Source organism: Heteronotia binoei, chromosome 7, assembly GCF_032191835.1.
Source record: "Heteronotia binoei isolate CCM8104 ecotype False Entrance Well chromosome 7, APGP_CSIRO_Hbin_v1, whole genome shotgun sequence".
Lineage (NCBI taxonomy): Eukaryota > Metazoa > Chordata > Lepidosauria > Squamata > Gekkonidae > Heteronotia > Heteronotia binoei.
The window spans coordinates 25,369,682-25,390,481 of record NC_083229.1 but is presented as its reverse complement, the minus strand read 5'-3'; the positions used below and the strand labels follow the sequence as shown (position 1 = coordinate 25,390,481).

The window sequence follows — 20,800 nt, the reverse complement described above, 5'->3', positions numbered from 1 at the left end:
TTGCAAAGATATGGGATTATGCTCGTATGATGTCTCTAAAAACAGATGTTGACTTCTGCTATTTTTTTCAAGGAATGCTTTTCTGTTGCTACTTTCAAAGCAGATACCCAACCAGAGGATGAACTAAGCTATGCAACGCAAGAGAAGATTAAAACGCAACATTTTTTTTTAGTGAAATATGGTTGCCAGATCTTCAGCCAGACTCATCAGGTGTGCCTTCAGCCAGCAGTTCAGTATGCAGAATGCGGCAGATGACAGGGTTTGAAGAAATATGTCCTGTCCCTTTACTTAGTGGCTTAATGCGTAGCAATTGGCAACTGAAGCTTTTCATAGCCTGGAGGTAAATAATATTGTGCAAGCCCAATATTAAAGGGACAGAACATTTCTTTTGTATTTAGGGGTTTGGTAAGCCTAGTGGATGAAGGTGCTTAACTTCATGCTGTAAAACACTTTACCTGCTGATTTTTTGCATACCAAGCTGCGGTCAGTTGCTGTCCTTGCAATCAGTCTGCGCAAGGGATGCTGGGGAAAGAGTCCTTCTTTGCCTCAAGTGCAGAAAAGCAGTCTGTTATAGTTAGTTGCAGTCTACTGAGTAGACTGAAGAGTTGTCAGTGTCTTGTTTAGAACCCATAGGAGAGCAAGACCAGTCACACCCACCCACCAAGTTAGATTATTAAGCACAAGAGCACAATACACTAGCAAGAGCAAATGATCAAGTAAAAACATACAAAACACATTGTTACTTCACCTTTGGGAACAAGGGTACCAGCTGAAGCCAGCTGGTCACTTCAGAGGCCATGTCTGGTCTTCTCAAGGTTGGCAAGGTAGAAACTAGCACCCCACAGTCATGTTTAGCTTTGTTTCTGCTGTGGAAGGAAGGCACAGAAACATCTTTGGTTTTGTAGGAAGATATCTTTACTCCCTGTGCTTGTCTCTTCCTAGATTGCTTTAAGTTCTCACTGGCTAGATGGTCCACTTTTCAGGAGAAATGTTTCTATTGCTGCTAGTGGGGAGGTCAAAAGTTTAGTTTCATCATCCCCTTGCAACTGTTGCTTCCGCACATGTTCTGACCGCATCTGGTCCAAAAAAAAGCATAGTTTCAAAAGCACATGTGAAGAAAAGGCTTAAGGAAAAATTAGCAATCCTTAGTCAATCCTGTTTCACCTTCCTCCAGACTTTGCATGCTGCTATTCTGAATTTTTTTATTCTAAGCCATTCTTCAGTTTTTCAGACATTCATGCCAGTGACCCTTCTGATCACCTTGGCCGATTTAAACCACAACTTCTCTTTTCTCTTGCTTCCTGATATTTACCAGAGGCTCGTTCAGTGTCTCTTTCTTAATCACAGCCTTTTATACAAGCTCCTCGACAGCTGTAATCTTTCTTTTTCTCAGCTTTAGCCTCTGAGACTTTTTTTTTTTAAATTCTGCCAAGCTCTAACTTGGAACTGGTGTGGGGGTTCTCAGACCCTAAATTCAGGGGTTCACCTGTTGCAAGCCCATACCCTGTACAAGAGCAAGACTGATCCACAATAAAAATAAAGGGAATTCCATTGGTCATGGTTCCATGGTATCCACATTTTGTCACAGTTTCAGAACAGTAAATGCAAGATACCTTTGATATTTAGGTAATTCTCTCTTATTTCCAGTTGGTGTTCCTTTCCAATGGTTAAAAATTTTCTGACATTGAACTGAGGTAGTTTTCTTCCATTTTTTACTGCATCCACAGCCTTCTTGAATAAAATAAATCCCCCCCCCCTCTCTATTGATCAAGGTATGCAGCTGTATTGGTGTGAAGCAATGGAACAACGACAACAACACCTTACAACTTTGTTGATCTTAAAGGTGCCACTGCACTCTTAACTTATATTTTCCCATTGGTTTCTTACCTGCTTGAATTCTTATTGTGGAAGAGTTTCTGAGTAATTTTGAACATGTATGAAGAAAACTCATTATTGATATTCTACAGGGAGAGACAAATGGAAATTGTCTTTATAGATGAGGTAGTTTTTAAAGGTAAGTCATATAAGTAGCTCCAGTCCTTTTAAAATTAGCAGAGTTCTGTCTGTACTATGAAGTGTATCAACAATTTACTCCATCAGTCATTCAATCAATTATTGGCATAGACAACACTTTACTCAACCTGTTCATCTTGTATTAAAGGTACTTTGTCGAAGTCGATGTAGAGCTCAACAATATTTTTTTTTATGTTTGTGCTTTTTAAATAGAGAGGCAGCAAACAGCCAAACCATCCATGATTGTTTCAGCTGAGGAACTGAAATGTGTGTTAACACATACCAGGGAATGTTTTTTAGAGTTGTGGAATGCTAGCCTTCCCAAGAGTGATTGTCCAATAACAGCTGTCCAAACCAGAGGTCATGGGACAGTTTGTGGTAGGTACCTTTTTGTGTGTTGTGTGGCTCAAATATCTCTATTTGGGAAAACGCTGCAAATATCATGAAGTTACTTCTTGATAGCATTGGTAACAGTGTGCATGTGTCACCATTTTTGCTGACATTTAATTTGAATTCACTCAACAAGAACTAATCTTTGTTGCTTTTCTGTACACATGGTTGTCTTATACGTATAATGACAGGTTACTGTTTTCTTCCGCCCTCATCAATTTAATGCAATATAGCAAAGAAAAAGGGAAGGGAGGGATTCTTTGGAGGGGATTGTGAAGCACCATGTCTTTCAAAGTTTACTAGTAGATAAAATTATTAAGGTATCCTAGCAATAAGCAGCATGGGTGCTGTAGTATGAATTTATTTCTTCCCCTTTCCTCCAAAAAAGACGGGGGCAGGCTTGGATAGCAAGATGATGCTTCAAGGCAATGCCTAGGGAAAAGGGGAAATGTAAGTCACTATTCCCAGTGATCATGCAAAAAATGTGTTCCTTTTAATGAATCGAAAAGTAGTCTGATTTTCTAATTTTAACCCCACATTTCAAAATTGATGAAAGCAGCTTAAAACAAAATTAGAATCATAGAGTTGGAAGGGTCCTCCAGGGTCATCTAGTGCAACCCCCTGCAGAATGCAGAAAACTCACAAACACCTCCCCCTAAATTCACAGGATCAGCATTGCTGTCAGATGGCCATCTAGCCTCTGTTTAAAAACTTCCAAGGAAGGAGAGCCCACCAGCTCCCGAGGAAGCCTGTTCCGCTGAGGAATCGCTCTAACGGTCAGGAAGTTCTTCCTAATGTTGAGCCAGAAACTCTTCTGATTTAATTTCAACCCATTGGTTCTGGTCCTACCTTCTGGGGTCGAAGAAAACAATTCTACACCATCTTCTATATGACAGCCCTTCAAGTACTTGAAGATGGTGATCACATCACCTCTCATCCACTTTCTCTCCAGGCTAAACATCCCCAGCTCCTTCAACCTTTCCTCATAGGACTTGGTCTCCAGACCCCTTACCATCTTCGTCGCCCTCCTCTGTTCCAGCTTGTCTATATCCTTCTTAAAATGCCGTGCCCAAAACTGAGCACAGTACTCTAGGTGAGGACTTACTAGAGCAGAGTAAAGCAATACCATCACATCACGTGATCTAGACACTATACTTCTGTTGATACAGCCCAAAATTGCATTTGCCTTTTTAGCCACCGCATCACACTGTTGACTCATGTTCAGCGTATGATCCACTAAGACCCCTGGATCCTTTTCGCACATACTACTGCTAAGACAAGTCTCTCTCATCCTATAACCATGCATGGAATTTTTCCTACCTGAAAAAATTCAGGTATGAAAGCACAAAACAATCAAACTTGCTACTAGTGCCTCACAAAATTTATATGATTTCTTGTTATTTTAAGTTGCTGTACTGTCTTTACAGACCTTTTACTCTGTTCAGGCATCTGATGGTATATTTTGCCCCAAAACTGTAATATAAATCTGTACTCTGATTACTCAAGATGTGTTGTAACACAATTACTGCAATAAGCTACATGTACAAGGACATAAAGATGCCAGTTGAGGATTTTTTTTGCCCTCTTTCCTTAGGAAAGGTGGTATTCCAAGCAGAACTTGTCTGCATTAGTCATTTTCAATTCAATTTAGTGTGTGTGCCCCATATGGAAACAAACTATAGTGATGTAAGCAGGCTAAGAAGTTGTGGAGAAAATTGTACATGCAACAGGCACTTGGAGAGGGATGCTATGCACTATTATCTAGAAGTGAACGCCAGAAATTCCAAAGACAAAATGTGGGAATCCAAAGATTTGGCATTAAAAGGGAACATGGATAATCATGGGCATATCACAGTCCTTCATGAACAGTGTAAACCGAGAGAATATATTTATCCCATAATGCAAAAGAGTCAGGAGGAGAGTCCTGAGGGCCAGATTTGCATAATTCAATGCATGAGGAAGTTTAATAGGAACAAACGTTTTCCTGAAATCACTATGGGTTGAAATGCTAGGCTCATAAAGTGAGGCTAGGTCGCAAAGTGTCCCCTCTTCTTCAGGAGCTTTGATCAGCCTTTAAGGAAAAAAAAAATCAGGGAAGGTAGCCAAAAGAGAAAATGCTGTAGCAATGGATGACTTCCAGCTAACTTTACATTGACTTCATAAGTGCACAAGCAGGTTGTGACAAAGAGGCTGTATTTCTAGACATGATAAATGACTTTCCCTTCAAACAGTTCAACATGGAGCCAGCTAGAGGGGGGAAATGACCCTTGACTTAACCCTGAATAAGGCTCAAGATCTGAAACAAGATGTAAGTGTTGTCAAACTTGCTGGGAACAGTGACCACAGCGCCATCAGATTTAAACATCAATCCAAGTGAAAAGTTTCCCCAGAAAGCCTGACGTGTTGCATTTAATTTCAAAAGAGGAAAGTTCTAAGAAATGGTTCAGAAAGAAGCTGAAAGGGGGAGTCAGGGTCAAATCTCTTTAGGGCAAGGGAGGCTTGGAACTAGCTAACATAATGCCATTTTTAAAAGCTCAGTCCAAAGGGATAAGTGGAAATTGCTCGTTCATAGCCTAATATTCGCTCAGGTCAATTGGGAGAAAGGTTTAATAAACAAAGTCAAGCCTTGATGTGAAAAAATCACTGTAGTGTCTGTAAAAGAAAATTTTGGGTCACTAAATTTTTAGAAGCTTTTTAGAGTACAGATGCTATGATCTGGTGGATAATATAGATTTTGGACTTCCAGATTTTTTTTACAAGTTTTCATTGGAGTCACTGAGTAAACTAATCTCTGTGGTTATAGGATCACAGAATCATAGAGTTGGAAGGGACCTCTGGGGTCATCTAGTCCAACCCCTTGCACAACGCAGGAAACCCACAAATACCTACCCCAAATTCACAGGATCTTCATTGCTGTCAGATGGCCATCTAGCCTCTGTTTAAAAATCTCCAACGAAGGAGAGCCCATCACCTCCCGGGGAAGCCTGTTCAACTGAGGAATTGCTCTAACAGTCTGGAAGTTCTTCCTAATGTTGAGCCGGAAACTCTTTTGATTTAATTTCAACCCATTGGTTCTGGTCCTACCTTCTGGGGCCACAGATAAAAGTATGGGCTTGGGGAGACAGAGTTGGGTGAGAGATGATATTCAGATTCATAGTTCGTGTGGAGGGGGAGACATGGTGATCAGAAAAGAGCAGACCAGGTAAAGGGAAGGGACACGCAATCCTTTTCCCTTCCTGGGGTTAGGGATCTCCACTACCAGGTGCAGGGTCTCTTATTTATTTGTTTTTAATTATTACTAATTCTATTTTTATTTTTATTTGATTTCTCATGTATATGTATGAATCTGTATGTATATGTATATGTTTATATATGTGTGTGTGTATGTTTATATATGTGTATGTATATGTGTATATATTTATTTATATTCTCCCTTTTTCTTTTTTCTTCCGTTATTGTTATTACTATTATTTTTAATTTCTATTTGTTATTTGTTTATATAATTATTTTGCTACGGGGTTTTATATAAATCTTGTTAATGTGCTTCCTCTACTCCTTTAAGATGGCTATACTTCTATGATTGCTCAATTATTTTTGTTGTTGTGGTTTTATATATATTTATTTATTGGTTCTTCTTTGATTATACTTTTGCATTCTTGTTTCTGGCATTGTTGTAATGCATTAAGATTAAATAAAGCTGCAGGTTTTAAAATTAAAAATTAAAAAAAAGGGAAGGGACATTGGTTTACAGTTCTGGTCACTGCACCTCAAAAAAGATACGGGATTGGAAAAAATGCAAAAAAAGGCAACTAGAAAGATAAAGGGATGAAACACCTTCCCTTTAAAGAAAGGTTAAAGAGATTAGGGCTCTTTAGCTTGGAGAAACAACGACTGAGTGGTGACATGATAGACGTTTACAGAATCATGCATGGGATAGAGACGGCAGAGAAAGAAGTTCTTTTCTCCCTTTCTCACAATACAAGAACTCATGGGCACTCATTGAAATGAATGAGCAGTAGGCTTAGAACAGATAAAAGGAAGTACTTCTTCACCCATGCAATTCACTGCCATGGGAAGCAGTAGTGGCTGCAGATATAGACAGCTTTAAGAGGGGATTGAATAAACATGGAGCAGAGGTTCATCAAGCCACAAGGTATAGATGGAACATTATGTCTGGGGAAGGGACATTCTATATCCTTGGTGCTTGGGGGGCAACAACTGGAGGGCTTCTGGAGTTTTGGGCTCATTGTTGGACCTCCTGCTGGCAACTGGGTTTGGGCCACTGTGTGACAGAGTGTTGGACTGGATGGACCACTGGCCTGACCCAGCATGGTTTCTCTAAGATTTGTACAGAGAATCTTTTTCATGATCCCACCATGTTTTAAGCTGGTGGCCACTGCTGATACAGATATACTTTGTCTTTAGAGCAAACTTGCAGTGGTTTGCTTGATTCAGGCCCTTGGCTCTTTTAAAAGAGGCTTTCTCTGGTCCATATGCTTTGACTATAATTGGTATTAGTTCGGATTTTATTTAATTGGTTTTACCATTTTTAATGCTGCATTTAAATGATGTTCCCTGTGAGAACAGTGTTTCTGAAAAAAAAGTTATAAGTTCTCTGAATAAATATAATGGGATTGGACTGATCTGTGAAGCTCTGGATGCCATTTACTGCAGGACAAATGATATCGAAGGTCCTAGTGGAGCAAATGGGCAATCTTTCATCAGAACTACTGGGACTGTTCTTAATGTCACATACTGAGCACTCTGGCTATTCATTGGTTTTTGTTTTTTACAAAGCACAGCCAGAGCAAATAGGGTACAGTACAGGGGTGGCCAAACTGCGGTTCGGGAGCCACATGTGGCTCTTTCACATGTATTGTATGGCTCTTGAAGCCCCCACTGCCCCATTGGCTGGCTTGGAGAAAGCATTCGTCTCTTTAAATAACTTCTCCAATCCAAGCCAGCAGGCAACTTGGAGAATGCATTTAAAGTTAAAGTTACTTTATTTCCACCTCTCCCCCCATCTATTTGCTTTCCTTCCTTCCTGATTTCTTTCCTTCGTTCCTGTCTTGTGGCTCTCTAACATCTGACGTTCATGTCTTGCAGCTCTCAAACATCTGATGTTTATTCTATGTGGCTCTTACATTAAGAAAGTCTAGCCACCCCGGTACAGTATGTGGGTATACTGAGGTGATCCACCTATTACCATATGGACTGCAGAAAGCAAGAGAATTGCGAGGAGCATCTTTTATTGGGCCAGTCTAGAAAAAAACTCATGTTCAAGCTATGCAGAACTTTTCATTCGGCCTAAAGGGAGAATTGGTCTCTGCTCCATATAGAGCAAAATATTTCGCAATTGATTAAGCTGTTGTTTGATTTCTTTTTTTGCTTTGTTCCTCTTCCTTTTTTTTGACTCAGAATCAGAGCTAAAATGTTTAAATCCTTTGGAGTGGCCAGAAAGAAATGTCCTCCAGAACTTAGAAATCTTTGAAAAAATTAAGCAAAAACCAAGGTAATGCTGTGCAATAGGCAAACTCTTTGGGTGTAGATGAACCTTTTATAAATTATGCTGCTTCTGCTTGGCAAGAATTGCTAATTGTGTTGTCCTAGCTAGATTTTTGGTAGCTTTTTTAAAACCCATTTTTGTTTGTCCTGTTAGAGTTTCTGAGCAGCTGTTGGGGCGTAAAGATAGCCAAAAGGAGTCAACAACATTACTTGATGCTAAAGAGCTGTTGAAATTTTTCACTCCAGAAGGGCAGCCTGTTGGGAATCTTCAGCCTTTGCATGTTCAGAAAAGGTAAAACTTTGACATTTCACTCTAGGCATTTTTTGAAAAGGAATTTTACAGCATTGAAAAGAAATTGCACAGCATTGTGTGATCATAATTCATGATCATATTGTACCACTTGTGTGGAAGAGTGTAGTATTCATTAGTCCCAACAAAACTTTTTTGGGAGTTTGGGATGCACGAACACAGTACAGCAGGCCTTCACTCAGACCCTTGCGACTACATAAACTATATATTTGTATTTATTATTCCATTTATAGTCTGCCTTTCTTGCAAAGACTTAAGGTGGATCCTGTTGGGAAAACCAAGAAGCCAACTCTTGAAGATACAGACAACCATTCTCCAGCAATCCCCTTTTTCCTAACCCTTTATTTGCATGTTATCTGTTTCTTATCTGAAATGGTAACTCTGTGGGAATGGTAATTGTATGGATATAGATTCCAGTGGGTAGCTGTGTTGGTCTGAAGTAAGGTTGCCAAGTCCCCCATGGCCTATGGCGGGGGACTTTTTTTGCTCGTGCGGCGTGATGGTGTCACTCGCAAGTGCTATCACACTGTTGATGTCACACGACAGCCACTAGGAGCTTCCGGGAAAACTGTGGTTTTTTCGGACACTCTAGCAATCTGCCCACAGCAAATTTAGCTGCCTGTTTTCCTTTGCAGACTCAATCACAGTTGTCTGCTGGAGCTGCATGCCTGTATCAGGGTGTGTTTCCACACTTGCAATATGGAAACCTAGTGTCAGTCGAGGTTTAATTGTGCTGGAATAACTTTAGCACAGGGGTGGCCAAACTGTGGCTTGGGAGCCATATGTGGCTCTTTCACACATATTGTGTGGCTCTCAAAGCCCCCAACACCCCACCAGCATTTCTCTTTTTTAAATCACTTCTCCAAGCCAAGTCCGTCCTTCCTTCCTTCCTTCCTTCCTTCCTTCCTTCCTTCCTTCCTTCCTTCCTTCCTTCCTTCCTTCCTTCCTTCCTTCCTTCCTTCCTTCCTTCCTTCCTTCCTTCCTTCCTTCCTTCCTTCCTTCCTTCCTTCCTTCCTTCCTCCCTCCCTCCCTCCCTCCCTCCCTTCCTCAAACATGTGATGTTCATGTCTTATGGCTATCAAACATCTGCCATTTATTCTGTGTGGCTCTTATGTTAAGCAATTTTGGCCACCTCTGCTTTAGCAATATGCTACCAGTGTGACAGACTGTTCCAATTAACACTGCAAGAATTTATTGTATTTTCTATAAATAAGCAGCCATGGCAAGTTGAAATGGATTTTTCCTCTCTTTTCAGTGAAAATGCTTTTCTTCTAACACCAGAGCTTACACCTCGAAAAGTGAGAAGTTTGCCTTTTGAAAAAGCTGCTGGGTGCCATTATCATGGCCTTGAGTAAGTTCCCTGTATAGTTAGTGCTGTGAACTGTTTCCTTATTCTTCTTTTTTCATAGAAATTCAGGTTTAGAAAACATGCACATTCACAAAAGTGGTATGTTTGGCACTGTAATACAATGGGTGTGAGCTTCATTTTGAATTTGCTAACATTGTCTGAAATAAAAATTGTAATTCTTTTATTCAAATAGCTATAACTTTTTTTATGTGAATACTCACAATGTTATGACAGCAGCTTTTAGTTCTGAATAAGGAAAATTACTGAGAGTTTTATACATTGAGTAATGCAGTTCCGTTATGGGGTTGGAGTGGAATAAAAGGAACTGGCTTGGAGAGGATAGGATGTGATATACATACTGAAGAATATCAAAACCAGTGTTGAAATTTGGCCTGACCTGGATGGCCTGACCAGGCAGGCTAATCCTGTATTATCAGATCTTGGAAGCTGAACAGGGTTGGCCCTGGTTAATAATTTTTGGATGAGAGACCACCAGAAAAGTCCAGCGTTGCTACACAGAGGCAAGGAATGGCAAACCATCTCTGTCCCTTGCCTTGAAAACCTTACCGGGTAGCCATAAGTTAGCTGCAACATGATGGCATTTTCCACTACCATCCCATTGAATTTTGTTCTCTCCGCCTTGTCTGAGAGCAGCCACACATATGCACCCACAGGCGCCCATATGTACGTGTTGTATTTTGAGTTCTCTTTAAGAGCAGGATGGTCATCTCTGTTTGGGTGGTGGTAGGGAGGAGACCCTTGAGAGTTCTTCTAGAGCAGGGTCAGGGGGAAGCACCTATGTTCCACTTAGCATGCTAGGGAAGATGGTGCTCTAAATCTATCCCATAGATCAGGGGGTCCCCAACCCCGGACCATGGACCGGTAGCGCTCTGTGGCCTATTAGCAACCGGGCCGTGAGTTGAATATTTCTCTATATATTACAATGTAGGAAGAAGAAGACGACAACATTGGATTTATATCCCGCTCTCCACTCCAAATATCAGAGTGTTAGAGCGGCTCACAATTTCCTTTATCTTCCTCCCCCACAATAGACACCCTGTGAGGTAGGTGGGGCTGAGAGAGCTCTCACAGAAGCTGCCCTTTCAAGGACAGCTCTGCAAGAGTTATGGCTAACCCAAGGCCATTCCAGCAGTTGCAAGTGGAGAATCAAACCTGGTTCTCCCAGATAAGAGTCCACATGCTTAACCACTGCACCAAACTAATAGAAATAAAGTGCACAATTGTATCACCCCAAAACCATCACGCCACCCCCCCCCTTGGAAAAATTGTCTTCCACAAAACTAAAAACTTGATCCCAAAATGGTTGGGAACCACTGCTATAGCGCATGGGACACATGGAGGATGGAAACTTTTCTGGGTATGTCAGAATATGCTAAACTTGTATGAACTTCCACCTAGCAGGGAGGTAAAGCCTCAGAAATGGTAACTGCTAAATTAGTGGCAGTGATGGAACTTCCAGGAATGGCCAGGATATTCCATCTCTTTGATCCCTAGGAGGTCTCTAGGAGGAAGCAGGAGGACTTCTGTCCCATTCTCCCTCCCCCTCCCCTTTGCTAAGTGGCGAAGTTTTCCATGTGCATTAATGGTGGTTGCTGTTGTCTGCCCGGCAGCTTGGTATTGATGTATAAAATACAGGAATAGTTAAGCAGAGCAATTGGCTTTAGGTGGTTTAGTCTCATCTTCAAAGGACTTCTTCGAGCTTTCATGGGCTGAGCTGGTGGCTGCTATTGATCGTTAAACACTTTGAAGGGCCTAGCAGGGCAACATGCATGTTAATGAGCAGCCTTCATTTCTTACTAATGATAACTCTTTTCAGTAGCTGAATACAGATGAAAAGAGAGAAGTTGAGCTAGGAACAAAATACATTGACTGTAATTTCAAAAAGAAAAGTTCCAAAGCTGGGTCAAGTTAGGGGAGATACAAATCCTAATTTGCTTTCCTGTTTTATTTGTTTAGTTATTATGTAACATCAAATAAAATGTTTTGGTTATTTACTCATCCGACTCTTGTGACCAAACCCGTTTGCACAGACAAAAGTCCCACTGGGTTGAATGTGGCTTTCATCCAAATAAGCACGTATAAGATTGCAGCCTTCACGTATTAATTTATTGCAAGGTAAATTAATTTACCAAAGTCTCATTGTAAGGGCCTCTTTGTAGACCATGAAGTAACTATATGCCTTCTCTGAAGTTTGAGAATTATAAATGAAAAACTACCAAACTTGGAAGGAAAAGCTTTTTAAATATTAAAAGCTAAAGTTTAATGGATTCATCGACAGCAATTTTAGTTGAACACTGTTGTCTTGAGTTTCTGGTAGTTGTAAAGAAAACTCTAATGCGTTTCACCCTGAACATTTCCACCAAGATTTTGTACAAACCTGAGACAGAGAACTATCATGCATGACCTACAAATTAACAGCAGTGTGTCCATAAACTGAAGTCTGGGAGGGTCCATGACTCAACTTTGCATGCAGAAGGTTCCAGGTTCAATCCCTGGCATCTCCAGTACAAAGGACCAGGCAGTATGTGATGTGAAAGGCCTTTGCCTGAGACCCTGGAGAGCCACTTCCAGTCTGAGTAGACAATACTGATCTTGATGGACCAATGATCTGATTCAGTAGAAGGCAGCTTCATGTGTTCATAAGTTTAAATTGCAATTAGAATGTTAGTTGATCACTTTCTGAATTTTCTGTTTCAGATATTGTACGTGCTATTGTTAAGTCTGTAATACCAGCAAAACTAAGAGCGCCATGGCGCAGAGTGGTATGCTGCAGTACTGCAGTCCAAGTGTGCTGCAGTCTGTCTGCAGTCCTCTATGTCCTTAGAGTAGCATTTTCCCTACTGAGGTGCTGAGCTGAGGCATCAGGCAACGGTACAGCACTGGAGAGGATGGAACTAGACTGTGCTTTAGAGCCAATTTGGTGTAGTGGTTAAGTGTACAGACTGTTATCTGGGAGAACTGGGTTTGATTCCCCACTCTGCCACTTGCAGCTGCTGGAATGACCTTGGGTCAGCCATGCTGGAATGACCTTGGGTCAGCCATAGCCCTGGTAGAGCTGTCCTTGAAAGGGCAGCTTCTGCGAAAGCTCTCTCAGCCCTCACTTGCCTCACATGGTGTTTGTTGTGGGGGAGGAAGATAAAGGAGATTGTGAGCTGCTGTGACACTCTGAGATTCAGAGTGGAGAGCAGGATATAAATCCAATGTCATCTTCTTTAGCTGTTGTTCCCCACTCCTCCACTTACAGCTGCTGGAATGGCCTTGGATTAGCCATAGCTATTGCAGAAATTGTCCTTGAAAGGGCAGTTTCTGGGAGAGCCCTCTCAGCCCCACCCACCTCACAGGGTGTCTGTTGTGGGGGGAGAAGATATAGGAGATTATAAGCCACTCTGAGTCTCTGATTCAGAGAGAAGGGCAGGGTATAAATCTGCAGTCGTCTTCTTCTTCTGTCAAAACATGTCACAACAATCTGGATCTCCAGATTGCCCTTCAATCCTGTATCACATTTGACATGCCTAAGCTTTGGAAAATAGTTGCAACTGTGGGCAGCTGCTTCTCTTTTACATTATTAACAGTCTTGGTGGCCTGTCTCCTACCCCTTCATGAAGCAAAGTTTGAAGCCTTTCTCCAGCCCAACTGCCCTTAAGTGCCGTTGGGGAAGAGCCACTTAAGTTGGAAGAATGCTCTTTATTGTGTTTATTTATTTTATTAGTTTTATACCCTGCCCTATCCCAAAAAGGATGCTGCCCAGTAGCTTTAAGTCAAATACTGGCAGTTGCAGTGTTTGTTCCTTCCTATTTTATTACTATTTATTATTTATTTAATTTATATCCCACCCTCCCCGCCAAAGGCAGGCTCAGGGCGGCTCACAAACCGAGGGTCGACACAAGCACATGAGTGTGACTGGTAAAATAAACAACAATAAAAACATAAAACAATTGATTAAAACATTTTGCACTTGATACTATAATAGTTTCAGGCAGCGATTGAATTCTGGTGGTTAGCTGTACTCAGAGGTCTCAGGATTGCTGTAGCGTGATAAGATAGGCCATTGGTGATGGTCTTATGGGCCAGTCCCGTTGCTGCAGATGTTACCATCATGTAAATGCCTGGCGGAAGAGTGCCATTTTGCAGGGAGTTTCCTAAGGGAGTTTTCCTAAGGGAATTAAGTATATTGTTATAGGCAATGCTCCCTCTAAGCTATGGAATCTTGTGAGCAAACATTCTGCTTTGTGAGCTACCGGCACTCAAGTTGTGAGCTAATAAATAAAGTAGTTTGCTCTGGGTCCATTTTTCTTGATTTATGACAAAAATGTATGAGCTGGAGGCTAAAAAACTGTGAACTAGCTCACACTAACTCAATTTAGAGGGAACACTGGTTATAGGTATGTACAGTGGCCAGACACCATAAGATCATGGAGAACTTGCTTTAATATAATTGAGTGGGCTCTTTAAAAAGTTAAAAATACATGTTATGGGGGGAGGGGGTTTCTCCTGTTTGATATTCCTTTTGTGCTGTTTCTGATCCACAAAGGGACAGTAGTACATTTAACCTTTTCCTAGCTTTGGAAACAATCACTTGTAGATGGATTACCTAGAAAAGGAAGAATAAGGATAGTGACAGTTTTACTAAACATAGATAATATTTCAGTGCCTACTGAGTATATAAACAAGAAAATCAAATGCCATGAAATGGGTAATCAGCAAGGTTTTTGTCTTATCAGATAATGAGCTTGTTTCTAGTGGTAATTGTTTAAGTTGATTTTTAAAGGGGAAACAAGACTTCTGGCTGAGCTATGAGAATATTATCTTGCTTGGACAGTCTAGTGAACCCACAATGTGCTGATAATGTAGATAATCATAACAGAAACAGAGCCCCACATTCCAGCACTTTGAGGGCTAAACTAGCATTGACTGAACGGTCACATGCCCTGCCTGTGGGTTTAGCTGACTCTTGTTGGAAACTGACTTTGGTTTTGAATCCACTACTCTTCTGTTATATATGTATCTGAGGCTGGGCAGTATTGACATTTCTTTGGGGAGACCTGCTTGCCTGCCCTCTGCTGTGGCACTAGCCTTGTCCTAGGAGGTTCACCGGCCTCAGGATAAGTGTAGGAGGGGTCTAAATACACCCCAGTACCTCCTTCACTCTGGAACCTCCAGCCTCCTTTCTCCTTGGCCACCTTGAAAACCCTTCTATTTAAAGGGAGGTTGTTCCACCCCGTTAACACTCAGGACCCAATAGGGTCTCTTTTGATCCCTGGCCCCTCCTGTTGCACAACCCCCAGCCCTGTCGGTCATGATGGGGCAGGCATTTGCAGCAGTGAGGTAAGTATCTTCCTGGGGTTCCGCATCTGTGCTTGTTCTCACAGGGCCCACTGATTGGTTGCTCTTTCCTTGCAGCAGCTGCGTGTGTTGCCTTGTCTCCTCACTTTCTGTACCCTCTAGGTGGCTCAGCAGCTTCCTCCCCATAGTTGATATGGAAGGTCAGAGGTGCCAGGCATCCTCAGACACAGAGATAAATTTGGTGAAGATACTCCATGCCCTGGAAGCCAGGCATCATCATCTGTTCCTCCTAAAAATTTTGATGGAACGGGGAAAGGGGATCTGTGCCGCAGTAAGTAGGAGCACAGCTGTGCAAAAGGAGCTTTCATCTCACACTCTTATCCCATCTATCTGAGTGGCATTTTTAAAAATCCGTAGGAGGATTTTTGCAAATTCTAAAATAGATGGGATATATTTAGGCCACAGAAGCTGCGCACTTGCTCCAAATATAGCGTTCATTGAAATTTTGTTAGGAAGGCTTTGGTTGAAGTTCAGGATATTTTGCATATTTTAATTTCAATGAACATGAATTTGTTTAATAGATTTTGGTGAAACAGAAGTGACTTTTTATACCTCTTGCTGGTAAATTGCAGGTTGAGGTTGGGTATAAGATCAAACCATTTTAGCACCATATTAACTTGTTTTTGCTCTTGTTTCCTAGCAGGTACATAAGGTGATCTTTCTAGCGAAAAACAGAGGCCATTCCATTCTCTTTAACTGGGGGGATTTCTCAGTTGTCACAGTGCAGCTAGCAACTCTCTTTTACTTGCTTTCAGATACTGTCTGGATGACAGAAGAGCTTTGGAAAGAGATGTGGGATTTGCTGAACTTCAAACTCGCCTGATCCGTTATGAAACTCAGACTACTTGCACCAAGGAGTGCTGCCCTGTGCCGTGTGTCCTGAGCCCTCTTCCATCTCCTGCTGTGTTGTCAGAGTCAGGAAGCATCCCGGATGGGGAATCTTTACGGAGGGACCACCATACAGATGTTTCCAAGCTAAAACGCAGATCAAAAGACCAAGACAGCTTCTGTTCCAAAAAGAGGTAATATTCTAAACTGAAAAATGAGAAAGTGTGGGATCTTTCTTTTTTTCACTTAATTTCCCCCACAGCTAAATATTCAGTTAATCCTTGTGTCCGCCCACGTACTTTTTAAAACAACATGATCACCATTTGGTAGCATTTGAATATAGCATATTGAAAACATTAGAAATCTGCAGCATGAACATAAGAGAAGCCATGTTGGATCAAGCCAGTGGCCCAGCCAGTCCAACACTTTTTGTCACACAGTGGCCAAAAAATTTACACACACACACACACACACATATACACACTGTGGCTAATAGCCAGTGATAGACCTCTGCTCCATATTTTTATTTAACCCCCTCTTGAAGCTGGCTATGCTTCTGTTTATCCATATGTTTATTCAGTCCCCTCTTGAAGCTGTCTATGCTTGCAGCTGCTGCCACCTCCTATGGCAATGAATTCCATGTGTTAATCACCCTTTGGGTGAAGAAGTACTGCCTTTTATCCATTCTAACCTGACTGTTCAGCAATTTCATTGAATGCCCACGAGTTCTTGTATTGTGAGAAAGGGAGGAAAGTACTTCTCTGCGCTGACTGAAGATCACAGCATCTCCAAAGCTGGCATAATTGTTACATGCCAAGCACAATAAATCCTCAGATACAGAAACAGGGATGTTTTCAGTCAGAACAAGATGACTTTTCATTGTTGATACAGGTTGGGATCCCCATGTGGTGGCCACCAGTACCTTACCTGGTGCCTGCGAATTTTTTCAGGAAGTGGTTGGGACCAGGTGGAGCAGGCCTTCTTGTCCAGCAGAGCCTTCTAACTATCCAGTGAAGACCTGATGAACTGTGCAGATTAAAATAGCATTACTTTGGTGGCATAAGAACATAAGAGAAGCCATGTTGGATCAGGCCAATGGCCCATCCAGCCCAACACTCTGTCACACAGTGGCCAAAAAAACCAAGTGCCATCAGCAGGTCCACTGGTGGGGCCAGGACACCAGAAGCCCTCCCACTGTGCCCCCCCCCAAGCTCCAAGAATACAGAGCATCACTGCCCCAGACAGAGAGTCCCAACAATAAGCTGCTCCATATGTTTATACAGTCCCCTCTTGAAGCTGTCTATGCTTGTAGCCGCCACCTCCTGTGGCAGTTGACGCCACAGTTTGGTGTAGTGGTTAAGTGTGCGGACTCTTATCTGGGAGAACCGGGTTTGATTCCCCACTCCTCCACTTGCACCTGCTGGAATGGCCTTGGGTCAGCCATAGCTCTGGCAGAGGTTGTCCTTGAAAGGGCAGCTGCTGTGAGAGCCCTCTCCAGCCCCACCCACCTCACAGAGTGTCTGTTGTGGGGGAGGAAGGTAAAGGAGATTGTGAGCCGCTCTGAGACTCTTCAGAGTGGAGGGCGGGATATAAATCCAATATCATCATCATCATCATCACAGTGTTTATCAGTGTTTATTTCATTCTTGTCTGTCACTCTTCTCCCTCCATGCATTGTTTACATTACCCTCCTTCTTCCCTGTACTTAGACTCTCTCTGGGTGTATGTATGTGTGACTCCACCACACCTGGCAGCCATTTTATGGTTGTACTCACTATCCTGCCCACAAGCTCAAAAAGGCTGGGGACCGCAGTACAGATTATTACAATATTTTAAGGACTGAGCACATAAATCTATTTTGCTTCCCCCTCCCCTTTCTAGGTTAACAAAATCCGAAAGCACAGATTCTCTCTTGTCTCAGGCAAGCGGAAGCAGTGGTGCTTGCCGATCAAGAAGTGCCACAAGGCAGCACTCAGACAGATCAACCTCTCTTCCGTCTGCGGCTGCCAAACAGTCTTGTCATAGGGCACAGAAAGAAACCGCAAAGAGCAGCTCTGCAAGCCAGAGGTGTATGAAAGAGCCAGGAACATCAAAGCCAACAAAGGAGTCGCGGTCTCAGAAACACACACGGGTAAAGGATTTTTCAAGGAGGCTAAGAACGGAGGGAACAAGGGGGGGGGGGTTGCCATTCCTAAATACAGCTGAAATAAGTGGAGCAGATTTAACATTTACCATCATTATAAGGTACCTCTTCCTATATAGGAGACCCACAAGCCATGCTAGGGCCTTGCAGACTTTTGAACAGCTTCCTAAGATTCTGATAGCTCCCATTGCTTTGGCATAGTCTTTTGCTCATAGTCCTCTTTTGCAAACTGGAGAGCCAGTTTGGTGTAGTGGTTAAGTGTGCGGACTCTTATCTGAGAGAACCGGGTTTGATTCCCCATTCCTCCACTTACAGCTGCTGGAATGGCCTTGGGTTAGCCATAGCTATCGCAGGAGTTGTTCTTGAAAGGGCAGCTGCTGTGAGAGCCCTCTCAGCCCCACCCACCTTACAGGGTGTCTGTTGTGGCGGGGAGTAGATTTAGGAGATTCAAAGAGAAGGGTGGAGTATAAATCTGCAGTCGTCTTCTTGTTTGCTTAGTTCTCCAGTCCTCACCGCATGCTTTTTTATGCTCTTCTATCCTCGCATCATCAAGAAGCAAATGGAGGGGAAAATGTACAACTAGCACAGGTGACAGGGTTAGGGAAGAGGCTGTTCTGTTCCACAGTTTAAAATGCAAAGTAATAAAACGTTAAAACCTTTGGCGCATTGTGTAGTTTTGAAGCTCTGGGAAACATGGACGCTTTCCCCAGTTGCAGCATTATCTCAGTTCAGGAAATTGTTATATGCGAAGCAGCTGCTCCTAATGGCACCAAAGAGGGAAAGAAATCAAAGGAAGCCAGCCATCAGCAATGAGTGGGAAACCCAAGCAAGTGCATGTGACGGTTTTAAAAAGTAGTATTTTTCAAAGTTTCATCTTCAAGGGGCAATTTAAGTATTTTATTACTGCATTACACATTCACGGGAAGTAGGTAAGCAAGTTAAATTGTTCATTTCTTCAGACAAAAAACAATGAAATAGTGGAGAAAGGTCAAATGTGTGTGTTCCTTACATTTTTTTTTAGTTGTACACAGGCCTCGGATTCAGTGGGAGCTCAGAGGAGCACAGCTCCTGAACCTGAGAGTTCCACCTCCTTATTCTGAGAGTTCCACCTCCTTGTCCATTGAATAGTAGGTGCAGCTGCATAACAATCCCTGGATGAGCTCCACCACCTATTTTTCTACAAAATGACCCCTGGTTGTACATCTAAAGTGTGCATCTAAATGTAGTATGAACATAATGAACAAATGTAACACACAGGAATTCTTCAACTATGACTGGTTGATTGGTTGGTTTAGTATGTTTCTGCCCCACCCTCCTCCTGGGAGGCCGAGGCTCTTCAACTTCTCTGTTTTATCCTCACTGCAGGCAGGTCAGACTGTCCCATTACATTACCATGGCAGAATGAGGAACTGAACGCAGATCTCCCATTACGCCATGCTGGCTATCAGTCAGGAGTGGTCCAGGCACTAGCTATTTAGCAACGATCTGAAAATTGTTCCTTTTTTGATATCATTCTTGTCAGAAAATCTGGAATTAAGGCACATCATGTATTGGGCCACAAGCCATTAAATACACCTGTGTTTTCTTCAAGATGCTGAAGGAAGTGGTGAGTAAAACCCTTCAGGCACATGGCATTGCTGAAGACCACAAGTGCTTTACTACCTGCAGCCAACGTCTCTTTGAGATATCCAAGTTTTATTTAAAGGTACTTGTACTTGCTCTTCGCTGATCTGTTGCATTTGATGTCCCATCTTTCTTCTCTTGAGGAACTGTAGCTGGGCTGTGTAAGGTGGACGTCTGGATGGGTTATATAAAGTTCTCTGTCCAGACTCTAACCAGACCTAGATCTGATTAGCTTCAGTGAGGTTGCTGTACCGTGTGCCTTTCAGCCATATCCTGGGACCCAGCCCTGGGAATAAAAGTTTTTATGGATTGTAAAAGTTCAGGGCTGACAAGGGAGATATGAGATTCATTTAGCAAAGTGCCTGCAAGCTCCTTTTAGCATGCCGACAGCACTTTTTTCCCCCAAGTGACAACATGCCTCCAGTTCCTCAGACTTTTACACAGCAAGTGGCCTTTCTTCACCAAGAGGTCATCTCAAAGGAGCAGAGCTTTACAGCAATTGTGTTTTGCCTCCCTGTGGAACACTTGAGCCAAACTCTCATCTCCATAAGAGAACAGCAATTGCTTAATCTCATAGCAGAAGCCTGCCAAAGGTTAGGGTGGCACAGGGCAGATGTGAGCCCAATTCAGGTCAGAGTTTCAATCTAATTACCTCTTTAGAGAGCAGACGCGTTCCTCCTTCACACTGTGCCCAGCTGAACTACATTAATATCGCAGTAGGATGTGTGGTGGGTACATGTATACCTGCAGACAAGACTTAATTGAATGTATACACTCTGCAGCTAAATATCTAGGCCAGGGGTGGCCAATGGTAGCTCTCCAGATGTTTTTTGCCTACAATTCCCATCAGCTCCAGACATTGGCCATGCTGGCTGGGGCTGATGGAAGTTGTGGGCAAAAAACATCTGGAGAGCTACCGTTGGCCACCTCTGATCTAGGCCATCTTATGTAACAAACTGAGTCCGGTAAGTGGGGAGTCATGAGCCCATCACCACTCTCTGATCAGTGCACATGTACAAAGTAGCATAGAAGTGGGTTTTTTGAGGTGCAAGATATGAAGACTTCAGGCATCATTAGAGCATTTTTGCAGTCTCCAAGAGCTGCTAAACTTGAAGCTGGGATAATCGTTCTGAACCACCTTGCAATAGTCACAGCTAAACTAGCAGGAAATTCAGACCCAGAAAGGAACTCATTATGGTATTATTAGAGGAATTGTGGGTAAAGTTTCTTTTGTGGCTACCCACATTTGCAATTTTATGACAAAGACCTGAATCAG

At 42.4% G+C, this 20,800-nt stretch overlaps 1 protein-coding gene across 1 annotated transcript in view; it reads left to right on the top strand.

Annotated features, from left to right (window-relative positions):
- MTBP (MDM2 binding protein) overlaps positions 1-20,800 on the top strand; it is a 50,462-nt gene that overhangs the window by 26,732 nt on the left and 2,930 nt on the right. The window contains exons 14-20 of the mRNA XM_060243259.1: positions 2,227-2,391; positions 7,822-7,915; positions 8,063-8,200; positions 9,474-9,569; positions 15,686-15,952; positions 17,640-17,889; positions 19,493-19,606. Of these exons, the coding sequence (XP_060099242.1) occupies positions 2,227-2,391; positions 7,822-7,915; positions 8,063-8,200; positions 9,474-9,569; positions 15,686-15,952; positions 17,640-17,889; positions 19,493-19,606 (1,124 nt within the window). The remainder of the gene's footprint in view (positions 1-2,226; positions 2,392-7,821; positions 7,916-8,062; positions 8,201-9,473; positions 9,570-15,685; positions 15,953-17,639; positions 17,890-19,492; positions 19,607-20,800) is intronic.